This window comes from Culex quinquefasciatus, chromosome 3 (genome assembly GCF_015732765.1).
Source record: "Culex quinquefasciatus strain JHB chromosome 3, VPISU_Cqui_1.0_pri_paternal, whole genome shotgun sequence".
Classification (NCBI taxonomy): Eukaryota; Metazoa; Arthropoda; class Insecta; order Diptera; family Culicidae; genus Culex; species Culex quinquefasciatus.
Window position 1 is genome coordinate 134,367,506 of NC_051863.1, and position 18,020 is coordinate 134,385,525.

The window sequence follows — 18,020 nt, forward strand, 5'->3', positions numbered from 1 at the left end:
TGTATTTTTGTATTTTTGTATTTTTGTATTTTTGTATTTTTGTATTTTGTATTTTTGTATTTTTGTATTTTTGTATTTTTGTATTTTTGTATTTTTGTATTTTGTATTTTGTATTTTGTATTTTTGTATTTTGTATTTTTGTATTTTGTATTTTGTATTTTGTATTTTTGTATTTTGTATTTTTGTATTTTGTATTTTTGTATTTTGTATTTTTGTATTTTTGTATTTTTGTATTTTGTATTTTGTATTTTTGTATTTTTGTATTTTTGTATTTTTGTATTTTTGTATTTTTGTATTTTGTATTTTGTATTTTTGTATTTTGTATTTTTGTATTTTGTATTTTGTATTTTTGTATTTTTGTATTTTTGTATTTTTGTATTTTGTATTTTTGTATTTTTGTATTTTGTATTTTGTATTTTTGTATTTTTGTATTTTTGTATTTTTGTATTTTTGTATTTTTGTATTTTTGTATTTTTGTATTTTTGTATTTTTGTATTTTTGTATTTTTGTATTTTTGTATTTTTGTACTTTTGTATTTTTGTATTTTTGTATTTTGTATTTTTGTACTTTTGTATTTTTGTATTTTTGTATTTTTGCATTTTTGTATTTTTGTATTTTGTATTTTTGTATTTTTGTATTTTTGCATTTTTGTATTTTTGTATTTTGTATTTTGTATTTTGTATTTTTGTATTTTGTATTTTGTATTTTTGTATTTTTGTATTTTTGTATTTTGTATTTTTGTATTTTTGTATTTTTGTATTTTTGTATTTTGTATTTTTGTATTTTGTATTTTTGTATTTTGTATTTTTGTATTTTTGTATTTTGTATTTTTGTATTTTTGTATTTTTGTATTTTGTATTTTGTATTTTTGTATTTTGTATTTTTGTATTTTTGTATTTTTGTATTTTTGTATTTTTGTATTTTTGTATTTTTGTATTTTTGTATTTTTGTATTTTTGTATTTTTGTATTTTTGTATTTTTGTATTTTTGTATTTTTGTATTTTTGTATTTTTGTATTTTTGAGTTTTTGTATTTTTGAGTTTTTGTATTTTTGAGTTTTTGTATTTTTGAAGATGGATTTTGTTTGTATTTTTGAATTTTTGAAGATGGATTTTGTTTGTATTTTTGAATTTTTGAAGATGGATTTTGTTTGTATTTTTGAATTTTTGAAGATGGATTTTGTTTGTATTTTTGAATTTTTGAAGATGGATTTTGTTTGTATTTTTGAATTTTTGAAGATGGATTTTGTTTGTATTTTTGAATTTTTGAAGATGGATTTTGTTTGTATTTTAGAATTTTTGAAGATGGATTTTGTTTGTATTTTTGAATTTTTGAAGATGGATTTTGTTTGTATTTTTGTTAAAGAGCAATTCCAGCTAAAACCAGGATTTTTTGGTACTTTTGTACCCGACCCCCTCCTATTTCAATGAAACTTTTTAGACATGTTGTCCTAGGCCTATATAAGCCATTTTTGTGTATATGGAGCCAATTATACTCGAAAATGGCAATTGAGAAGGGCGTAAGTTATTTAAATATTTTTGTATTTTGTAATTTATAAATTACTGTATCTCGAAGCCGTTGCATCGTATCAAAAAGTGGTCAAAGACAAACTTGTAGGAAATCGGAAGAGCCTTCTGAAAAAAAAAATACACTGAAGAAAAAAAAACACGCCACTTCTATGAGATTTTTCAGTTTTTAAGTTTAAAAGTAAAATTTTAAGGTGATGTCACGATTTTTTTTTCGTTCAAAATGGTTGAGGAAATAGCCTAAGATGTTACAAAAAGACTCACGAAAAATGCAGGATGGTATGTCTCTCCTAAAAAAAATAAAAATAGTTTACTAAAGCTTTTTATATTTTTGCAACTTGGTCTAGACGTCAAAATTTTTAAAAACCGATAGTGGGAATCGATTCTCCACACAATTTTACATAAAGTCTCCATATTGACCATTTCCCTAATACCAATTCTTGTAAAGATACAGCAGCTTTAAAAATAAAAATGTTGAAAAATTAGGTTTTTTGGTGGTTTTTGGCAATTTCCATATGACAGACTTGATTTTTCAGTCTCGAAAATATTTTTACCAGAAAGCTCGTCCAATTTCCCATAAGTTTGCCTTTGACAGCTTTTCAATTTGACCCGTTTTAATATTTATGTAAGCTTATGTACTATCCAGGTTTCTACCACACTGAAAAAAAAATCTATTTTCAGTTATGAGCAATGTAATTAAGCTTATATCTGTAAGCTCATAAATCCAATTGAAAAGCTTTCCAACGCAAACTTATGGGAAATTGGAAGAGCTTTCCGATAAAAATATTTTCGAGACTGAAAAATCAAGTCTGTTATATGAAAATTGCCAAAAACCACAAAAAAAACAAAATTTTCAGCATTTTTATTTTTAAAGCCGCTGTATCTTAACAAAGATTGTACATAGGGAAATGGTCAATATGGAGACTTTTATGTAAAATTGTGTGGATAATCGATTCCCACTAACGGTTTTTTAAAAAAATTACGTCTAGACCACTTTTCAAAATTGACATCTAGACCACTTTTCAAAAAAAAAGCTTTAGTAAACGATTTTTGTATTTTTTTATGAGAGACATACCATCCTGCATTTTTCGTGAGTCTTGTTGTAACATCTTAGGCTATTTCTTCAAAAATTTTGAACGAAAAATAACGTGACATCACCTTCAAATTTAACTTTTAAACTTAAAACTGAAAAATCTCATAGAAGTGGCGTGTTTTTTTTCTTCAGTGTATTTTTTTTCAGAAGGCTCTTCCGATTTCCTACAAGTTTGTCTTTGACCACTTTTTGATACGATGCAACGGCTTCGAGATACAGTCATTTATAAATTGCAAAATACAAACATATTTAAATAACTAACGCCCTTCTCAAACGTAATTTCTGAGTACAATTGGCTCCATATAGGGGCAGGGGGGGGCAGAATGGGCCACCCTTGGTTTTGGGCTTTAGAATGGATTTAGACCAATTGTAAGGCAAGGGTCTTATAAAGGACGTCAAATAACTCCACCATACCGAAAACGACGTTTGAATTCATTGTATTTTTAGAATTATGAGCAAAAATGTAAATTAATTGACAAAACCACGCAAATGTTGTTTATTTCGAGGTTTTTAAATAAGCTTTCTGAAAAGTTGGATTGTTTGAAAAAGTTTGTACAATGCTTATAATGTTACTAGATGCTACTACCAAGGTATACAAACAACAACGGAACCTTACAATCATTTAGAGACTTGGTGGTGGAAGTGTTAAATTAAAATCCACTTGGGAGCAGAATGGACCACCCTTATCCTGCCTTATAAAAATAATCAAAAGTTATGAAATTTTGGTTAAATGGATTATGTCGCTCCTGGTATGTTCACAAATCACGTTTAATGCAACATTAGTTGATTTTTAGTTGTTTTGATGATTATTTGTAAAAATAGTGTCCCTTTTCAACATATTAACACTATTTTCAAAAATCTTTGTTTTGGTTAGTAACTATTTTTGTTAAAGTGGTCCAACTTCATGGAAACTATGTTAGAAAGGTACCTTAAGTCATTTCTTATCTCCCTTCAACGTTGTATTAGACAAAATGGCTTGTTTTCTAAGGTGGCCCATTCTGCCCCGCAGGGTGGCCCATTCTGCCCCGCACCCTGGGAAAAAAGTCGAAAAAACTTTTTTTTTTAAAGTGGCTTAAAAACAGTTTTAAGCTAAAAAAATTCATCAAACAAGTATATAACATTGAAGGGAACATCCCAAAGCATGAGCCTACTACACTGAATTCATAAGTTTTCATGTTTTTCTATGGTTTTTGGCGCATTTCACTTAGGCGGGCCATTCTGCCCCCCCTGCCCCTACACAAAAATGGCCTAGGATAACATGCCTACAAAGTTTCATTGAAATCGGAGAGGGTCGGGTACAAAATTACCAGAAAAATTCCTGATTTTAGCAGGAATTGCTCTAAAACTGATCATGTGAGTGAAGCGTTTTTGTGTATATCAGTGGTAAAAAAGTTTAAATTTAACCATACATGAATGACAAATTAATTCCACTGACGATATTAAAAACCGTTTTGATACTTTTTTTCTGCAACATTTGCAATTAGATTCTGTTTTCACAAAGCTCAGCAAAGCAAATTGAACACAAACACGTTGTCGAACATTTCCTTTGCTTCCCTTTCCACTCCCTGAACAGAACAAACTCGAAATCGAGGCAATTACCTACACCCACCCCGACGTGAAAAATAAAGTGAAAAGGCAGAGTGTGCAGAGCGTGTGAGAAGCAGTGTGAAACCCATCATCATCAGGCATTTGCCTACACGTGGGCGAGGGGGCTTTCCGATGATTTCCGAAGTTGTTGTTTATGAGTCGCAAAGTCGCAACAAAGTTTCCATACTTGTGCAACATTTCACGTGCGAAATTCGTCGGAATTGTGATTAAAGAATTTTTTTTTGTTTGGGTGTGAAAAGCTACTTGAGGCAAATTACCCTCTACCATTTGAATTACCTTTGAGTAAAGCGAGCTTAAAATATCATCCTGCGAGCGTATTATAAGAGTAGACAAGGTTTAAATTTAGCACAAGAACGAAAAAACACCGCCCCCACACACAAGTTACGCTAATGCGAATAAATATTGTTATTTTTGTCAGAAACAGGTCTCGGACCCGCCGCCAATAGCACTTTCGAGCTCAACTTTACGCTAGCCGCAAGAAAACATCCAAAGAATTTTCTTTATTTTACTGCTCAAGTGAATCGCCATCATCATCTTCAGGGAGGATAAAGAATGCACACTTACCGAAGGGCTCTTGGGGAGTCCCACGCGTTGGCCACAAGTGGTTAGCAGGTTTACCAAGCACTCACGAACACGACCCTAGATAAAGTGAAGTTAAAAAAAGAATGAAAAAAGGAAGCAAAACAAAGTTTCAGTTAACAAAGTTATTTTGTTCCCGCCGCCCACCGCGAGGGCGAGTTTAGAACAGATTCCGGGTCCGATTTTTGGGTGCGAAACTTTGTAGAGTCATGCTAAACAACAGCCAAATAAACCTTTTTTTTTTTTTAAATTGAGCTATACTGCCGTTCTACGCATAATTGTCCCATGTCAGTTTTGGTCGATTTTGACTTTATGACATTTTTAAGTTTAGTTTGATGTGTACTTTAAGAAAAACACATAAAATCTGGTACTTTGTTCGGAAACTCATTAAAAACAACACCAAGTCTGTTTGTCCCATCGTTAAACTTCTACGCATAATTGTCCCACCAAGTATTTTCTTACACGGAATCATTAGTTTTACTAAACATTATGTCTTGTTTACCTTTTGTAAAGCAAGAGAATCACAAATAAAAGTGATAAACTGCTGACTGGGGTGATTAGGGACACATAGGGCGAATAGGAACCCACGGGACAATTATGCGTAGAAACACAGAAATCGGTCGAAAAATTTCAATCGCGTTTTTCTCAGTTGCACTTTTTTGAACATGGGACAATTATGCGTAGAACGGCAGTATAGTTGAATCAAAATACTGACAAAATATGTGGTCTGTGTTCAAAATGACTACAAAGTTTCTTCAAGATATTGGAAGGTCGCTTCTAACCCCCTTTTTGGCATGGATTTTCTCCGCACGAGCCGATCATTCCATCCCACACACACACAAATATCTCTTCAAACATCCAATCCATCTCACCTGCGACATCCAGGGCCGCTTCCAGCCGCTGAGCGGTGCCGTGTCTGCCGGCGACAGACTCGCACTCCGTCGCGGCGAGTTTGGCGTGCCCGCGTGACCACCGTAATGACCCCCTCCACCTCCTCCCATTCCTCCTCCTCCATTCTTGGAAAATTGGGCCGCGGCCGCCGCCACAATTGTGCTCTCGCCGTCCGATTTGAGCAGAATTTTTCGCCCAATCAGCGGCGTCTGGGAAACGTCGAACGAAAATTCCATCGTCCGGCCCGCTAGCTCCTTCTTGCAGAACATTTCCGAATCGCTGTAGCTGGCGTGGAGGTTCGCGTACGCCGAACTGCTCTCCGACTGCTGCGGCACGACCTGCAGGCTGGAGCTGCGCGTCACCACCAGTTTCAGAATTTTGAGCGCCTCCTTCCAGTTGGGACTCTGTTGGTGGTTCATGGGAATAAATTAATTTGGTTGGGCAATTTGGGGCGGATTACTTTTCAACTTTTTCTTTTTTGTTTTATCCAGCGAGACGCGACGGTGTTCGGATTGTTGAGCTGGCAAATTCGCTGAAGGGTCTATCAAAGTTTCTTAATTTCCTTTACCATTTCCAGTTACATTCTCTAACATTGTGGTGAATTTTAGATTTCGCAAGAGATACTCTAGTATTTGTTCTCTACAATTTCCAAATTTCTTTGCGATTTTTATATTTTCATTTCTGCGGAAAAAATAAATCTGATTTTTTGTATTTAGCTTTCAATCAATAAAAGATAAATTACACATTTTTAAAATTTATATAATTTATTATTTTTTGTTTTAGGGGAATAGAAAGACATCTTCTGAGCCTTAGAGCGTGATGGTGAAAAATCTTATTTAGGAGGTATGATTTTTGAAAAAAAAGTAGTATTTGGAAAATATCACAAAACTGGACAAAAAATATTTAAATCACCTTTTTAAGCTAAATCAAATTTGCAATCGAAAAGAACTTAACAATCTTTTGTAAAAATTTACCGTTTTCAAGTTACACCTATACATTATCCAAGGTTATTAATCGATAAAATCATCGTCGATAAAATACAGTATTTTGTGAAAATTTGAGTATTTCAAAAAAATAAAGGGAAAAAGCAAACATAATTTCGCTTCGTTTGAAACCCATATTGTAAATTATGAAAATTTGAGTACTTTCGAAAAAATACTGTATTTTGTAAAAATAAAACTCATACAAAAAAGCATTTAAAATTTTGTTTCATTTGTTACCCATATTGCAAATTTTAAAAATATGAGTATTTTCGAAAAAAATGCGGTGGATTGTGTGAATTTTAGTATTTTCAAAAAAAAACTCTAATAATGTGAAAATGCCAATTTCGCTTCTATTGATAACCATATTGATTTTTTTTTAATTTGAGTACTTTTTTCAGGTAGTTTATTTAACAACAGTCGTACATTGTATACATATAGCTATTCTCGACCCTACGTCTACAACTAAGCATTTAAGTCCCAATTCCTTTCTCTTTCCTAGTCCCGGTCCGAAAGAGCCCGGGGGGTAGTCCCTGTTCCACTCAACTTTCGAAAAAATATGATATTTTGTGAAAAAAAAACAATAAAGTGAAAAAGTATGTAAAATTTCGCTTAGTTTAATACCCATATTGCAAATTATGAAAATGTGAGAAGTTTCGTAAAAATACGGTATTTTGTGAAAATTTGAGTATTTCTGTAATTCTGTAATTCTGTAATTTCGGAATACATTCGTCCGGCTTCAGCTGAAGATTCATGCTGTCCCATGTTGCATGTTCGAGTGTAGACCTACGGAAAACCTTGCCGCGAGGAGAGGTGAGTGAGACTGTACACGAGCCACCTACGACATAATTCCTCGGGCGGCCCAGGTCAACTCGAAGTTACCCCAGGCACCCCCAGTGCAGGACACATTGGGGGTAGAAAGCGGATAGATATTTCAGTGAATACAATAATTATGACAATATAGTTTCATATAATCCTTATTCTTTGATCTTACCTTTTGACACTATCAAACCTAGCAATATTACTATTGCATCTTACCATTTCCTTTTGATAGTGTCAATACCCATATTGCAAATTATGAAAATGTGAGAAGTTTCGTAAAAATACGGTATTTTGTGAAAATTTGAGTATTTCATAAAAAAAAAATAAAGTGAAAAAGCAAATCAAATTTTGCTTCGTTTGAAACCCATATTGTAAATTGTGAAAATTTGAGTACTTTCGAAAAAATACTGTATTTTGTAAAAAAAAAAACAATTCATACAAAAAAGCAATTAAAATTTCGTTTAGTTTAATACCCATATTGCAAATTTTAAAAATATGAGTATTTTCGAAAAAAAAAAATGCGGTAGATTGTGCGAATTTTAGTATTTTCAAAAAAAAACTCTAGTATTGTGAAAATGCAAATTTCGCATCTTTTGATACCCGTATTGCAAATTTTTAAAATTTGAGTATTATATTTTCGAAAAAATACATTATTTGGTTTAAAAAAAAACTGTAATAAAGAGAAAAAACATAAAATTTTTGATTCGTTTGAACCCACATTGCAAATGATGAAAATTTGAGTAGTTCGTTAAAAATACGGTATTTTGTGAACAATTTTGAGTATTTATACTTTGAAATTTACAAAATTTTCAAAAAATATATTCTTAGTGAAAGCATTGAAAATTTAAAATGATGTGGTTTAATTAAGTCGATTTTAAAAATGAATTTAAAAATGAGTTATCTTCCATTATCGGCGATAGGATTATCGCCAATAGGTTTATCTAAAAAAGGATAACTGTAACGATAGATTATCGTTATCGTTATCGAGCTTCGATAACTTTTTCGTTAACAACCTTGAGTCATTATCGATTTCTTTGAAAAAATACTTTTTGAAAAAAAGAACCACTGAAAAGTAGTTCTGAAAAATCGAGATATTTTAATTTTATAATTAGGTCTGAACCATGAAATTAGGAAAATTGTCCATTTGCAAACCTTCTCAGCTTTTTAAAAACGAAAGGAAATCGAAAATCTATACCATATTTACATTCAATCAAGAAAAAAAAATGTAAATTTAATGTTGCCACAAAAAAAATCATTTTAATGTCTCCTAAACAATACTTTGCACCATCACAAACCAACATTGTATGGAGACTTGTATGGGAAATCTGGATAAAAACCCGCTGGCTTGATTCTTTAGATAAAAATAAGTATTTGTGCCACTTTTGAGCCAAATTGGTTAAGGTTTAAGGGTCGCTAATAATCGCGGAATTTTTTATTAGAAAAATTCGAAAAAAATATGAAGAAAATAAAAAAAAATGGTGGCGATAAACTTGTCGGAACATTGTCAAGTGTGAGATTCTTATGTTAAATTTTATGGCAAACAAATTACTCGAAGACCGCATAACGATCTGAGTTAACCATGACGAGTTATCAGCGATTTAAAGAAAAATTGTTGCATGATGTGATTTTTTTTTCACCAATTTAAACGGTCTATAACGAACCTTGAACCTTAACCGATTTGGCTCAAAATTGGCACCGTTACTTTTTTTTGCCTAAGGAATCGAGTCAGAAGATATGCCTGATGACGATTTTTTTTATTGTCACCCTAATGGAAGGTCGACTGTTTTTTTTTTTTTGTCTCGTTGGATAAACAGGTCGGTTGAAGGTAAGAAAAACAGTTATCAATTTGGGAAGTACTTACATCCAGATGCTTGGAGATGACGCGCAGCAGATCCCCCGCGATCGGCTGAGCCAGCACCGACGACAGATCGATGTAGTGCAGCATGCAGTGGATCACGCTCAGCACCTGCAGCTGGATCTGATTCGGTCCCTTCTCCATGACCTCCGTGAGGAAGGCCAACATGTGCAGTCCCATGTGGGCGTACGTGTCGTACAGGTACTTGACGACACACTTTGTCCACTGGAACGACTCCTTGCTGAACGTTTTCCGACTATACAGCGTCATTACGGTGCCGAGGTTTTCCAGCTTAAGGCCCATCTCGGACGAGACCTGCGCGATGTTTTCCGCACTCCGGATGCAGATGTCGTTGGCGTCCTCGTAGTGCAGCAGCATGTACGGAAGCAGCGCGATCACGTTCATCGGGAAGGCGCAACTTTGGGTGGGGTCACACACCGGGAGGTTTAGGAGGGGTGACAGTTGGGACAGGACCGCGATCGAGGGTTCGTACGTGGTGGAATGGGTGCATCCTTTGAGCAGGAGCGCGTGCATTCCTGGGTAGGTTGACCATTTGAGCTGTTGCTGGAGTTTCTCCACTTTGTCCCGTGCGTCGGGGCGATCGAGCGGGAGTCGGTGCAGGACGCGGGTTAGCAGTCTCAGCGCCAGTAGGAACTCGTGTTCGTAGTCGCTTTCCAGCAGGGAGACTGCCAGCCAGAACAGTTGCGCCAGAATGGTCATCTTGTCGTCTTGGGTGGCCGTATCGCCGAGAAGCTTCAAGCTTTGTGCGCTTCGCGATCGCGATAGGGAAGTTCCGCCAAACTTGTTGGCGTTGCGTTCGAGTTCGAGCACGTTGGAACGATTGCGCAGTTCGACCTGTTTGTCGATCGGGGAGTTGGCCGCCTTGCGCGAGCAGTACGAGATCGAGTAGCTGGTGCTGCGGGTGTGTCCTCCGGACAGGATGTTCGTCATGGTTTGGGGAGAACCGGGGATTCCATCGCTGGTGCGTTTGTTCCCGTACACGTTCGAAATGGCGCCGTCCTTGTTGTTCAGATTGGGCGTACTCTTGAAGATGTCCTTCATCACGTCCAACGGTCTAAAGTCCGAGTCCAGACTGTCGACGGCCGCCTCCAGCGTGAGCAGCAGCTCCGTTACGTAGCCCTGCATGTCCTCTCCCTGTTCGGCTACGGTTTCGATCAGCCGCGATAGAATATCGCTCAGCATGCGCGAGTTGATCGGCACATTGAGCGAGCGGAACACCTGCAAACTACGACCGGCATAGTGACGCGAGGAGCAACTGAGGCCCAGCTGTAACGCCGTTTGTGCCCACCGTTCGGCGATTCGCGCATGGGAATAGCTGTCGGTGAACACCTTCACGATATGCCGGAGGAAGCACTGCAACTGTTCCGCCGACTTAATAGTCCACACCTTCGCGGTGATATCCTCGTAGTTCCACAGGGGTTGAGCGCTGCTGTCCTGGGAGAGGAACCTGATCAGGCTTTTGATAACGTGCGCCGTGGGCATCAACGGGCCCGGCTGGGGCGGGGCGTTCTCTTCGGTGATGATCGTCGGCACCGGGGTTTCCTCGTTCGGTTGGTTTGACGCCGGGGATAGCGTCGCTTGGGGGACGGTTCCGTTTAGTCCGAACAGGTAGCTGTCAAACTCCTGGTCGGGTTCGGTAAAGTTGTGATCGATCACAGGGAGTGAGGGTACGGTCAGTCCGAGCCGAAGTTTGGACGTGTCGCTGTTCAGGAGGATCTTCGCCACATTCAGGTGGTCGTTGTGCTCCGCTAGAACAATCTGTGGGATTTTGGGATTTAGGAAATTATGGTTTAATTTGATTAGAAAATTGCTTAGAGCTGAATTTTAATACAATGAAAAACTCTCGGTAAATGTATTAGACGAGGCAATGAATAAAAATGTAATTTTTGCCATAGCGAAAGCCAGGAAGAGTTTCGTAGAAAATTGCGCATGGGACAGAGTCTGATCCAAACAAAAATTAAAAAATTGCGAAGAGAATTTCTCTCAATTCGTCATTCACCCACAAGTCTCAGAGTACTGTTCAATTTCTTGAAAAAGCATTTTACACTCAAAAGCACGTTACCCCAACTTAAATAATTCTTTCAACAAAGAAAATTGATTCAACGCTCTTTCGTTCACGTGCCATTCAAGTAAGTGAGTTAGTGACTAAGATGTTGCAAAGCTCCACGTGTTAGAAAGATTGATTGAACTCTTTTGAAAAGGAGCAAAGAAGTAATTTTTAAAATTTTCAGCTTTCAAAGTTTCCCTTGTGGCAAACTAATAATGCAGGGAACGCAATCTATGGCCATGTGGCGTACGTTTCACTCCAACCGGCAATATTTCATTCAACTATCGTACCGACAAACCACACACACCAAACACACTTACCAGCAAGTTGAGCAGCAACTTTTTGCAATGGTCCCGCACAATCGGCCGCGTGTGGTCCAACCCGAGGAACAGAATGTGCAACATCAGTGGCACGTGCAGCGTCCAGTCCAGGCCCGGAATCCCGTCCACGACGATATCGGTCAGCAGCATCACGGCCACGTTGCACCGATGGAAGCCACTGATCGGACTGCTCGCGTCCGGCAGAAACTCGGTCAGCGGAGCAAAGTAACCCCCGTACTCGGGCATCGGCAACGGGTGCGGCGCCGACGAAGCGGACGAGGACTGCTGGTCAATTCCGACGCCTCCTCCTCCTCCACCACCACCACCGCCGCCGCCCGAGTTCCGCAGTTGGGCAAAGTTGTCCTCCTGGTTCATTTCCGACTCGGTCATCAGCAGAACGTCCTCGTGGCGGGGCAGCACGCACGGGCCGGACGCCGTGCGGATTTTATCGCTTCCCCTCGGCGGTCGGTAACTGTTGGCGAACGTCCGCAGGGCACTGTCCGACTTGCACGTGCTGGCATGAAATGAGAGAAAAAAAAAACGGGAAAGTAGGATGAGCCACAGAATGCGCACGAAAACAAGTGGATTTATTCGGGCGGGATAATTGAAAGAGCTCTTTAACTCTGTTGGGGGATGAGGAAAATTATTAATCGGAAAATGCAAAGTTGCACAATTCGAATTGTATACTCTGCAATTGAGTCAAGGACGTAATGGAGCAGAAATATTGAACTACCCTTAATTTACTTTTGCTATTGTGCGCTCAAATCAACATTGAAACTTGAATTATTAATTTAGTGGAAGAGAAAATTGATTTCTGAACGGATATTTTTAAACCAGTTCCCACGCCAATTATGCAGCAAATGTTTGAAATGTTTGTCGTGATTTTGAATTTAAACAGCAGGCATTTTTACAAGGAATATTCTGGATTAAGTGATACCAAATGGCAGTGTTGGAAATGAGTGATAGAAAATTGATTATCTCTGCACCAAAAACATTCGAGAGTATAGCGGCCGTCACTGTAGCTTGTGAGATCTCTTCTTGTGTCTCGTGATTCCCAGCGATGTCATTCTCTCTCTATCACTCCTCCCCTTTTCCTCGACTATGCGCTCTCAGCACTGAGTCTCTCAATCTCTCCGAAAACTGCAAAGAGAGCCATAATTTTGCAATCGATTTTATTTTCAAAAAGTGTAAAAGTTTCACAAATGTTTGTCTTTGAAAGGCCATATCTCAGCAACCATAGATAAATCATGAATAGGGTGACAATAAAAAAAATCGACATCACTGATACCCCCTGTGAAAATTTTGAGCGAAATCAGTTAAAGTTTAAGGGTCGCTTTTTGGCGATTTTTTTTTTAATACAAAAACGCTTCTTTAAATCGTAAATAACTCAACGGCGTTAACTCGGATTGTCTTAGACAAAGTAGTTTGTCATAAAATTTTACTCAAGAATATCACACATGACAATGATCCGCCCCATTTAACGCCACCTTTCGGCGGAATTTTGAAATAGTTGCTTTTCCCCATACATTTTTTGAATATTTCATACAAACTTCAACGACAAAAAGCGACCTTTAACCGATTTGGCTCAAAATTGTCACAGTAACTTATTTTTACCTGAAGAATCGAGCTGGTGGTATCAGTTACGATTTTCCAAAATTTTATTTTTTTTTGTCACCCTATCAGAATATTTTTTTTTATTCTTAACCCTCTACTGCCCAAATTTTTTTTCGATTTTTTTTATTTTTCCCGTGTTTAGCAGGTCATTTTGAGCAACTTTTGTTCTACGGAAAACTTTACTTTTCTTGTTTTATGTTTTTCTTGTTTCATTTTTAGTGGTACAATTTGCATTTATCTTGTTTAGTTTATGTTTGTTTTTGGTAGTATTTGGCCTATTCTATCACCTCCCATCATTACATTTTGCCTGCCTAGTTTTTTCATGTTTTTACAGTCACTTTTTAAATTTTTTGCTTGTTTTTCACATTTTCTGCTATAAAATGGAACCATTATCATTTAAATTGTAAAAAATGCGTAGAGAAATAGTCTGGAACACTAGAAAAATTACTGCATACTTCTTTTTACTTAAAATATAGGAAATGTTAGTAAAAAAACACAGCCAAAGTTGACCCCTTAAAAAATTTCATTTTTAAAAACATTGACAAAGTCACATAAAACAAGTAAAACTTCCAACCCATAAATTTTCTGAAATTTTAAGGGTTCTTTTTTCCAATGCTTTTTAAAGATCAAAATTGGTTGAAAATTGGATTTTTGGTGATTTTTTTAAATCGAAGCCCGCTTAAAGGCGGGGTTGGGTTGTAGTAAAAAAAAAGTAAATCTTTCCCAGTTCCTGAGGGGAACATCCTTGAAGAGTATCGGGGCCGGCATTTACAAAGCGGATTCAGTGGCAATTTCATTCTCAACTTTATGTTAACATGTTAAGGTTAATGTTAACATTCCATCCAGGTTTTGCGCTTCCTTGAGGTTCTTCTTGACGTATTCGGGTGAAACCGGTGGAAGTCCTCTCACAACGACCCGGAGTTGCCGCTCGCTTCGTTTCTCGTGGGTATAGAACTCCACGTTGTTCCTATCAGAATCATATACAATCAGCCTTCACTATTGGCGGGTGCGGCAACGGTTTTCTATGATACCGGTTTTTTTTTTTTGCGCACCATTTCTCGTCACGAACCAAACCCGACAAACAGACTTACCTTTTGACGGGTGCGACAACGGTTTGCTATGATACCGGTTTTTCTATGCGCACCATTTCTCGTCACGACCCAAAACCCGACACAACTCGGTAGCTTGATCGGTGCACCAAACCGAAGTTTGGTGTGACGGCGGTGTGGATCGGGTACACAAAACTGACATGGTTTCTGCGCCTACCACACGGGAGAAGTTTGGAACTGTTGATGCCTTGCAAGCCAACTGAACCCAACAGTTCTTAATGGTGTGGTTGTCAAAGGCAGTGCATTAGTATTTTAAAGGTTCTTGGTTCGAATCTCGACAGTTATTATTTTATTTTTTGAATGTTTTTTATTTGTTTAGAATAGTTCGTTAGGAATAGAATTTCGCAGTGTCATGAAATATAAACTTTAACTTCTCGTGCATATAACCCTGAAATAGGCATTTTCACTTAAACCTGCCTGCATAATATAGGGGGATGGCGTCGCTATTTTTAGACCACATTTTCCACTTTTGCTCATCGAAACCGACTACTTTATCGACTTCATTTTGCTGGGCGAGATAGGACGCCGTCTATTTTTAGACGATGACTCAGCACTTTTACACTCTTGCGCTTAAAAAAACCAGGTGGCAGCACGATGTAACGCCACGTCCCTATGGAATGTTTTCTCTATTCCACTACAAAAATCCATTCAATTTTCTAACTCTTTGACTAAAGCGTCGCAGGTTCGAAGAAGTTACTTAAAAAATGTATATAATCAGTAATTTTGACAGCAAATATTGAAAAAAAAAAATCCTCAAAAATATTTGTACCCAGGATTGAACCAGGAACCTCGTGGTAAAAAGACGGAGACAACAACCGCCACGCCATCCCGAAGTTGTGAATGATGGCTGGCAAACCTCAATCAAAACAATGTCGCCTCCGGTTTACTTGGATCAACCATATGTTGAGTTGCATCCTTGGTATACAGTTTGGGTGCACCGGTGGTGTACCAAGGTGCTTTCGGTACAGTTGCTATGGTGTGACAACAAACAGCTCGGTTTGGTTTCTAGAGTGACACGAAAACCGCACCACGGCGCACCAGATCTTGGTGTTCAGTGAAGCCTGCCGACAAAGCTCGGTAGCTTGATCCATTAGGGTGTAATATCAAAATCGATTTTCCAGCACAGCAATTTTTCAGTTCCTTTTTGGGTCCTAAACAACTCCCCAAAGTTTGGGAACGATTGGTTTAGTCCTCACTTTGAGCAAAGCGATTCAATTTTCCATATAAATTTGTATGGGAAAACCAATTTTTTTTTATTTTTGATATTTATAAAATCCAAGTTTCACGCTGTACTAAAACCAAATTCATATTCGGATGCTCTGGAATGTGCTCTACAACTTTCCCGAAGAGAGTATGGTGCTAGCTTGTCCCTGAAAGAAGATACAGCGTCCTCAAAACTCGTCTAAAACGTGATTTTCGATCAAAAAACACGTTTTAGACGAGTTTTGAACAAGCTGTATCTTTTTATAGGAGCAAGTTAGCAACAAACTCTCTTCGGGAAAGTTGTAGAGCACATTCCAGAGCATCCGAATATGAATCCGGTTTTGATATAGCGTGAAACGTGGATTTTATAAATATCAAAATCCAAAAAAAATGTTTTTCCCATACAAATTTATATGGAAAATAGAATCGCTTTGCGCAAAGAGAGGACTAAACCAATCGTTCCCAAACTTTGGGGAGTTGTTTAGGACCCCTAAAGGAACTGAAAAATTGCTGTGCTCGCTAAATTTGGACAACTTTATTTTTTTCCATACAACCATATTACACCCTATTGATCCATGCACCGAAATCGAAGTTTGGTGTGACGGCGGTGTGGATCGGGTATACAAAACTGTCATGGTTTCTGCGCCTACCACACAGGAAAAGTTTAGAACTCTTTATGCCCAGCAAGCCTAAGGGACTGTATAGTATTTTAAAGGTTCTTGGTTCGAATCTCGACAGTTATTACTTTATTTTTTATATATTTTTTGTTTAGAATAATAATAATTTAAGAACAAATTTCTTATTGTCATGAAATATAAACCCTAACTTCACGTGCACATAAACCTGAAACAGACATATCCACTCATAATACGGAACGTTTTCTCTATTCCACTACAAAAAACGCAGGTTCGAAGAAGTTATTTTTAATATAAGTATAAGTATACAATCAGTTATTTTGACAACACAAATGAAAAAAAAAAAATCTAAAAAGTAATTGTTTTAAGAATCAAACCAGGAATCTCACGATTAACAGACGGAGATAATTTACATAAATTTTTTTATAAAAGGCACTGAATTGCTGGTTTTTACAGTGTAACGTTCAGCAACATTCAATTATGCTTTCGGCTTTCCCCACAGATTATGTGCAACAGATTAGATAGAACATTATTGTTTACTCGACAGAAAAAAAGGCAGGCAGCCAACAATGGTCCCCGGATGCCGGCATATTTGTTCTCAAACAACTCAACTTCTCTTTATCGAGACCCAGCCAGCGATCTCAAACCTCGGCACGAGTCAGTATCAACAGTTCAGCAGAATATTCGATGTTTGGTTTTCTGCTGCTGCCATACTATGTGTTCTCATAATGTAAAATTATACGCCACCGGTACTGTCTGCGAACTCTTGTTGGTGGCAAGAAATAGCACGACGAGCTACGAGAGGCCATTTGCATATTTATGATATGAGAACAATTTTGATTCGACGATGTTTCGTTTACTCAAGCTGTTACCAGCATCGCCGTATCGCAGGAAAGGCAGTAATGTTTGAGCGAGATGTGCTTTACTGTGATCAAACAAACCAAATTAAACCGAATTAACAAAAAATGGGCGAAATTCCTCGAGGGTGAGGAGGATAAAAAATCTGTTTGAAGTTAATGACAAAGGATAATCGAAATATCTTTCGTGCATCATTATGCTCTCAATGATAATTAAAATCTTCCTGTGGGGTTGTTTTTTTTTTTGTACAAGACCTCGTCAACTGATCCATTAATTAACGCCTGCCGGAACTAATTTCTATCGCCTTTGGCTTGGTGCACTCCGGAAAACCATGACAGGACACAAAATTAATGTGTTTTCGTTGTTAGAGCAGCGCCCACTCCAGTTACATTCCCAACGAATCATCACTGAATCAATCAGTAACTACGAAAGACATAGCTTCCCAGAGAAAAACCACCCAATACACCATAGTTTCGTACTCACCCCGATTTGATCGGATCCTCGCCGCTGTGCCGCTTGGTGTGGATGGTGCCCTTTTCAACGCCAATGTCCTGCACCTTGGAGTCATTGTTGCCCGATGCTGGTCCTGGTGGGGTGGAGGGGGGGAGGGCGAAAAGACAACACGACACGAGCGTTAACGTTAGACAACAAGAAATTAAGCCCAATTAGAGCGAGAAAATACAACAACCCACGGTGGAGGAGCACTTTTCGGGGCACTGTCGTAACACAAATGGCAAACTAATGGCCACGTGCTGATCAGCTGGGACGCAGGGTGTCGACTTAGTAAATAATGTAAATTTTTTGCAGAATCAGTTTTTTTAAGCTGTACTTTTTGATTTGCCTTAAACTTTGTAGGCTC

At 37.6% G+C, this 18,020-nt stretch overlaps 1 protein-coding gene across 4 annotated transcripts in view; it reads right to left on the reverse strand.

The window, feature by feature from the left end:
- The window catches only part of LOC6036112 (protein furry), a 180,415-nt gene that overhangs the window by 33,286 nt on the left and 129,109 nt on the right, over window positions 1–18,020 (reverse strand). For 2 of the 4 annotated variants that reach the window (XM_038258697.1, XM_038258695.1), the window contains 6 exons: window positions 17,645–17,747; window positions 11,743–12,256; window positions 9,361–11,133; window positions 5,679–6,101; window positions 4,792–4,866; window positions 4,504–4,533 (listed from right to left, as the gene is read on the reverse strand). In XM_038258697.1, the coding sequence (XP_038114625.1) occupies window positions 4,504–4,533; window positions 4,792–4,866; window positions 5,679–6,101; window positions 9,361–11,133; window positions 11,743–12,256; window positions 17,645–17,747 (2,918 nt within the window). The remainder of the gene's footprint in view (window positions 1–4,503; window positions 4,534–4,791; window positions 4,867–5,678; window positions 6,102–9,360; window positions 11,134–11,742; window positions 12,257–17,644; window positions 17,748–18,020) is intronic. The other 2 variants (XM_038258698.1, XM_038258696.1) reach the window with 1 other exon arrangement.